At 34.9% G+C, this 7,749-nt stretch overlaps 1 protein-coding gene across 1 annotated transcript; it reads right to left on the reverse strand.

Moving 5' to 3' along the window:
- Positions 1-390: 390 nt before the first annotated feature.
- On the reverse strand, positions 391-7,294 carry LOC139899262 (autophagy-related protein 9). Its single transcript, XM_071882077.1, has 10 exons — positions 7,045-7,294; positions 5,425-6,064; positions 4,433-4,753; positions 3,610-3,832; positions 2,909-3,088; positions 2,619-2,825; positions 2,246-2,323; positions 2,077-2,147; positions 1,862-1,972; positions 391-1,566 (listed from the first exon to the last, which is right to left on the reverse strand). Exons 2-10 carry the CDS (start codon positions 5,991-5,993, stop codon positions 669-671), a joined length of 2,658 nt encoding a protein of 885 aa, XP_071738178.1. The 5' UTR covers positions 5,994-6,064; positions 7,045-7,294; the 3' UTR covers positions 391-668.
- Positions 7,295-7,749: the final 455 nt, after the last annotated feature.

The raw sequence follows: 7,749 nt of genomic DNA on the forward strand, positions 1-7,749 counted from the left end.
ACACACTAAATAACGGGCCCTATATTCTCACTCGGTGCGAGTTAAATTTTTTCGAGACTACCGTTCAACTCGAAATAATTTTACGAACACAACGCGTCCAACAAGCAACCCAACATACTAGATATATTAGGTACCTAACAACGTATATTCAAATTTGACCGCGCGTTGAATACAACCGCAGCAACGCGCGGTCGAATATTTTTCTAGTTACGTTACAAAAGTTGTAAAGTTTCTAACCGGAACTGTTAGCTTAGTCATCCTCTATAATTTGATGCCTTTTTTTTTGTATATGTTTTTAAGGCCTATGGGAATAAGCAAAAAATAAAATAAAATTACATCGTTATACGATAAGATAGATAGATATGATAGGTATCCTAGAAACTACCTCCAATGCAGGTGAAGATAACTAAATTATGGAAAATATACAAATCATCAATTCAGTTTAACTGGTTTCTTGCTTACATCATTTTAATTCTAAAAGGTGACTCTGTACCCTTATTTAGTCACCTTCCAAAACAAACTTTTCTGACTTTAAATTTCCTAATCAATCAACTTATATACAATCAAAGAATATCCAAAGTTTCTTCACATCAGATCACAAATTCAAACCATAAACATAACGATTTAAACTCATCGATCCATCCAAGCTAACAGTTTCAAACGAACTCCTAAATACAGTCGTTCGGTGGGCTGTCAGAACGTCTTTCATTTACATCGTCATAATCTCTTGAAGGGCTCTGAGAACGCCGTTCATATATATCATCAAACGGAAGATTAAATTTTCCACCTCCTGCCACATCATCCAGGTCAAACGTCGTTGATACCCGATTTGACCCCCTCCAGTCAAACAGTTGACTTTGACTACGTTCTTCAAAGCTTCTATCTGATAAGTTATCATGGTAGTCATTGTAATTGTAATCATCCCGATTAAAGTTGGGTGGTTCCAGAAAGCTCGTTTGAGGTCCCGGTCCCACCCCTTGAGTTCCACCATCCCGGGCCCACCAGTGGCTCCTACCAGTCTGGCCCACAGGTGCTGAGTCATGATGCTGTAGCACACTTCCACGTAACAGAGGAGCTGACGTGGAAGCTTCTAAATGACTCCCTGCTCGGTCTTCAAAAAAGCTTCCCCAATTCTCGTCATATGGGACCCGGTCCCGACCTAGATTCGGTGGGTCCCACACGTTGGCCATACTGTCCTTAACATCAAACGGGCCTGGGCCTGACTCGATGTCTTGTGGGCTGACGACTGGTGCATGATGATAATGAGATGTGTAGTACCAGTCTAGTATGTAAGGGTGGTTTTTGTGAACAGGATCAATGAGCCACATACAATCTAGTTGATAAGTACTTCTAGAAATGTTTTGGCCCGTGTCCCTAGAAAAGTAGCTGTTCGGGTCACCTTGACCTCGTAAGGTTGTTGGAGCCCATTGTGGCATTCGGTTTGGGCTTATGTAGCCCGGTCTTATACCCTGTTCTTGAAACTTTTGCTCCTTGAATGTTTTGAGCGTCGAAAGGAATTGCTTTCCGTCTGCGCTAGCTTCCCACGAAGGGTAGCTACTTTGAAAGCTGCAAGACATCGTAAAATTAAAAAACGCATAAGACCGTAACATTTTTTAAGGTAACTTAGACCTTCGACAACAGTTGGAACTTTAAACGTTAACAGAATGAAAAAATATGGATTTTACTAACGACAGTCCTTATGCCGTTAACATGCATTGAATCATTGTACAATACCGGTTACCAGTCACCTTCAAAATGACAGATATCAAGATGTACAACAATTCAAAGCACGTTAACGACAGCCCTTGCCGTCGTTAGCAAAATCCTAAAAATATTCGAAGAAAATTCGGTTTTGAGATACCTTAAAAACGATTTCTCCATTTTCCCTTGGGAACTTCTGTAAGTATGTGAGGAGTCATGTGGCGATGCATACTTACTATTACCGTGTTTTTGGAAGTCGAATAGACTAAAGCTGTAAAAAAAAATATCATGAAAATATTTGTTTATGTTGATTAGAGAGATAAAAATAGGAATTGTAGTTTACAAGCGCTAACAAGAATTACGGTGCATATGAACCTGCAAACATGACCAACACCTTCAACATCAACAGTGAAGTCAGAAATGAACTGCAAAATATCATCAACCCGCTGCAACATTTACCAAATGTTAATTTCATTAAGAAACCAACAATTTTAAACCCATTAAAAATTAAAAATTACAATAAAAAGAAAAAGATTAACCGTACCTTTGGTACTACAAAGATAAGCAAGAATGGAGTTAGGAAGATCGAGGCCATCTCCTCCAGCAACATCTTACCTGTATACTACATAACAAATAATTTGCCACATCAGCATCTACATCATACTAATAAGTATAAATAAAGGTGTGTCTGAAGGTGGAGGTCGTTTTGACCCGTTTACTTCTGAACAAGTCAACTTGGTTTATGTTGTATCATTAACGGGTTGGAAAAAAATATATAACAACAAAACAGGTTGAAGTTATTAATGCATAAACTTCTTGAACCATTTTATTGAAAACCTAAGTTGTTAACTAGACGATATACTTATAAATTATAATCATCCGCATATTACAATTTTGAACAAAGATGTTTTGGGTACCTGAAAAAGAGTTTCGAACTCAACTCGAACGAACTCGGTGTTTTCATTCCCTCGCCACCTTTTAGGCATATAATGAGTGTGTTGCACAACGAGTGACATCATCCCATGTGGATCGAGTACTAAAAGCTCGTCAGACACAGCAGCTCGACTAATGGCCGTTATTGCTCCAAACACAGCTCCATACCAAAACAAATTACGCCCAAATATCTGCAATTATAAATAAAGACTGTGGTCAAAGCAGGTCAATTTGACTTTGGGATTTAATAGAACAATAAGTAAGAAAACGTTACATGTCCTTCAAGTAATGATTCCTCAAGAAACGCAATGATGATCAAGATTGCAGCAAAACCACCCGATACAAAAGATACAAACTTTGCAATTATCGATAAAATTGGAGATGGAAATTGCTTTAAATAGTCCGAGGCGTGCGTAACGCTGCTGTTGATTCGGTGCTTGAACAAATGATCAACCTAAAAGATGATTAAAAATTAATAGATATGTATAATTCACACATTCACTTATTTGTGGGCCCTTCAGGTTGTGATTATCAAAATCAAGTCTTATGAGCAAAATCAAATAACTAGCCAAACAAAGATGTGCGGAAGCCACCCTCACATGCCAATTTTAACGGAATTTTTAACGACCGTCAGTACGAGGGATTATATGAACAAGATTTGCATATCACGGGGACTGTCTTAGTCAAAAAATAACACAGAGATCAAACCAGCAATTTTGAACAAATCACAAGGACTATTTTAGTAATTTTATCTATATTATATCACACGCTATTTGTTAGCAAAAATTTCAACGATTCGGTAAACGCGTAACTCGGGTCAGCTCAACTTAGCCCTACACATTTCAATCGGTACCAAAAATGAACCGATTAGCTACATCACCCAACCCAACCATTTTGTTATCTTTTATATATATCAAAGAATACCAAAAACACACACACACACACACACACTCTCTCTTAGTAGATGAAATAAACCTCGTTAAATTCACGAAAAATCCACTTTGAAAGATTAGACCATCTTCGAGACGAAGCAGTAGTTGGATGATTGTAGAATTGTTCTGCGTGTCTCAAAAAAAGATACACGAGCATAAAAACGACTAGAAATGGAGACAGAAGAAGCATTGCAATTCCAACCACCATTAATCTCTTCTTTAATGTATCCCGATCACGGACAAAGTCCATTCTAATACAAAAGTTCCTGCACAAGATTTTATATGATTTTAGTAAATAATATATATTATAAATTATAAATTTTGTGCCGCTCTGCAAAGTTTAATCGAACAGATGAACTAGTAATGGTCTGCTATAAAGATGGGCCAAGATTTTATTATTAATGGAGGAGATAAATGGGTACACTGGGGAGGTTAGGTAACCCTTCAAAATGGGTAATTTTAACAAGGTTTCATAACGGGTCGGCTTGGGTTGACATATAACTTGTTTTAAATATGATTGTAACAATAATAATATAACTTTCTTAGATTTTCTAAAAATTATGCGTGTTAAAATGAAATAAAACATATTATTACAGCAAAAATATAAACCTTTTTAGTAAAGCAATTCAGTAGATGGTACTAGAAATACACTTCGAATGACTTTTGATCCGTTTCCTTTAAAACTTGAACTTCTTTATATTACTAGTTTAATCCATTTGAATAGAAAAATATCATCCAAACCAATCCAGTTATTTGCAACTGAGTTATGGGTCAAAATCACCACCTCCATAAGGAGTTATCTATATGATCAAGAATTCAAGATTCATAATTACTTAACGGCAAGAGAAAGAGAGCAAACCTATTACCTATCAAACATGCTGTGCAATATGCACCAATTTAAAGTCCATTCAAGGGTCTTGGTTAGCATGAGGTAATAATGTGTACCATTTGGACCTTTCTTGACAGCGGGACCCACACCCGGGACCCACGAAGGGATTGGGAAAGCTAGCACACCTTTGTTCAACATCCCAATCAAGTAATTTTCCTTCCTCATCAATCGCATCACAATATCATGAGCAGAAAGATCCTTAATCACGCATAACTGTTGTGATTCTTGAATCGAAACAACTTTTTCAAGAATCGACGCCCACGGCATCGTTTGCATTTCATTGTCAGTCACACCAAGACTAGCAGCAACAACAAGAACAACAAAATAGAAAGAAAAAAAAATGTTTGTTAGAGATTAGCATAAGAAACCTTGATAAAATGCAATGTTTAGATATGCAATTTAAAAGTGATTGTATACACTGTTAATTAAAACGAATCAGATAAAGCTTTAGGGATGTGAGTCTGTTAAGAAAAGTAAGATTATTCAAGAGATTACTCAAATCATCAGAATCACATGTAAGTTGATCAAAGTATCAAACGGCAAAAACTGATAAGGCTAATGGCTTTCAGATAAAGGAGACTAATATTGACCTATTTTCAGATAAAGGAGACTAATATTGACCTGTTTTCAGGTAAGTGGGTCACATTGGGTTGTAATTTATCTTATAGGGTAATAGTATAAAGCTTAGCTAAAGCGATAATGAACTGAATGGATCAAACGGGTCAAAAGTCACCCAAAGTACTTTCAAACGCATAAAGCCTCCGAAATCCCTTTATTATAGAAAATATTTTATTGTTATGATATAATATTTTACTCATCCGATCTACATTGACCCAACTGTTACACAGTCCATTTAGATCCAGGTAAAAGTTTTGATAGATTACCAACCCGCCCATTTTACCACCTACGGCTCGAAAACACATATTCTAAAACCTCCTAAACTTTGTAGCTAATTACTGTAATTAATACCTATTTTTGTAGAATTGGCGTATGTCTAGTGTATCCTTCAACTGGACAAAGAATCTTAGAAAACAAAAGATCCAATAAACGAATGTGATTCCCAGATAACCAAGAATCACGACTTTAAAAGTCGTTATCGGAGTCAAAGGGTGTTCATAAATAGCCTCCTTAGCAAGATCACACGGTTTTATACCCGATTCAACTGCATCCATTCCACATTTTGCCATTCGAAGACCATTCCAATCGACATATAATAAGAAAAAACCCGAGAAACATATGGTAAACGCAAGGCTCAAAAGTTCAACAATCCACTTAATAATAATGCACCATAGACCTTTTTCACAATAGTAACAATAAAGTCTCTCAAAAAACAAATCTAAATCAGCAATTGGTTCAACTTTCAAGCTTTCACCGTTAAGAAGGCCCGATGGGCTTTCGCTACCTGGACTCGGGGCCCGTTGGTAACCAGATAATTCAATTTCGGTAGGAACTTCATCGATGGATGTTAAAAACGACGATTCGCCAAGCAGTTTCTGTTTTAAATGGTGGATGGCGCCTTTTTGCCCACCAAACATCATTCAAATAAGCTTATAAACGTGCAGGAACAGATCATCCATTCCCCAAAGAATTTATAATTTTACACGAAATCCTGAAAAAAATATGATATTAGCGACTTGAAAAAGAATCAGAAATATAAATAGACTATTAAAGTCTTAAACTTTAGGATAATTAACAGTGCTTTTATCCTGATAATCGATTATCTTAAACTTAATCCCTACCTATTCCTCAAAATAGAATTACTTTGGCCCTAAATACTACAAACTTAATTTCATAGCCAGTTTATATTTACAATAGAAGACTTCAAGTTGCAATAGTCAGTTTTAACGCTAATCAAGCACCGTGTAAATAAAACACATTGGAAAATAGGGTCGATTTGGATTTGTTAAATGGACTGTTAAAGCAGAAAATGTACCTCCGAATCTTAACAAGCAGATGATTGATATATTTAAGAAGATAATAAAGTATTCCAGCAAGTATATATAGTTTACAAATGTAAAAACTGTTATCATACATTTAAAAAAAAAACAAATCATATTTATTTAATTTCCCAAAACTTTCGCCAAATTAGTATACATTTTGGAAAGTAACACATAAAGCATATATAAAACCATTCACCATTCTATCGTAATGGCGCCCATGAGTTCTTTAACGGCATTTAACCATTGCACGTTGGTGATCACAAGAAGACCAACAAATATAACATACCCAATACATTTTAATCATCTGTATAAATAATTTGCAGTTGTAGATATAACATCACAGACAAATTCAAACAAGTGTAGGCATCTACAATATATATAGAAGCTTCAACAAAATCATAATCATCAATCAAATATCATAAAGCAATTAAAAAATAATACATATATATAGATTGATAGATATACAAAGTTTGCAACTTTATAACAATTACATCATCTTAAACTAAATTGGAATAAAATCAGCTGTAGAAAAAAAGTAAACCAACATCAAAATATTATCTAGGTAACAATCAAATAATAAGTACAATAATATCTACATGATTATTGAAAATCATAAAAAAGTCAAAACTTTAAGGCAATTGATATTTACCAGTAAGAAACCCAGAAGACAAACAACCACCGTTTCACCCAATTTTGAAGATTGATTATATAATCAATATAGTTCGTACTTAAAACCCTAGATAATTAAAAACCCAAATTGATTGTGAAATTGTAGTATAAAACGTAATTAAACTGTGTGACAAAGAAAACGATTGGAAGGAAGGAAGCAGAAAGATGAATAAAAGAGAAATCTTTGTAGTGATTGCGTGAAGAAAAATAAAATAAAAATCAAAAATAATTTTTTAGCCTTTCTTTCTTATATATTTATGTTTATGTTTCTGTTTATTTAATCTTTCTTTTATTATTAAAAAATTAAAAATTTTTCTTACGGTCCAAGAAGCTTTTGTTTTCGTCTTGCTATTAGAATTTGCGTTAGCAATCAACGATGGAGACGTGAGGATGATAAATTACATATGTTTCTTCTTAATTTGTGTTTATGTATAAAAATAAAAAATAAATTTTAGATTTTAGATTTAGATACATTATGCCACGGACTTATCTCGATAAGCTCACGTGCGGCACTTAGTCTCTACTAAGTCAGCCTTTCTCGGACCTTATAACGATTCAAGTAACCAAAAGAGAAAATATTATAGAACAAGTGGAATTGAAGAAAATACTTATATTGCTTGAGAATGCTTTACAAGAGAGAATGTTTGAGATTTTAGGTGTGGTGTGCCAAATGAGGCCACCCCTA

The sequence above is a fragment of the Rutidosis leptorrhynchoides genome, chromosome 3, assembly GCF_046630445.1.
Source record: "Rutidosis leptorrhynchoides isolate AG116_Rl617_1_P2 chromosome 3, CSIRO_AGI_Rlap_v1, whole genome shotgun sequence".
Lineage (NCBI taxonomy): Eukaryota > Viridiplantae > Streptophyta > Magnoliopsida > Asterales > Asteraceae > Rutidosis > Rutidosis leptorrhynchoides.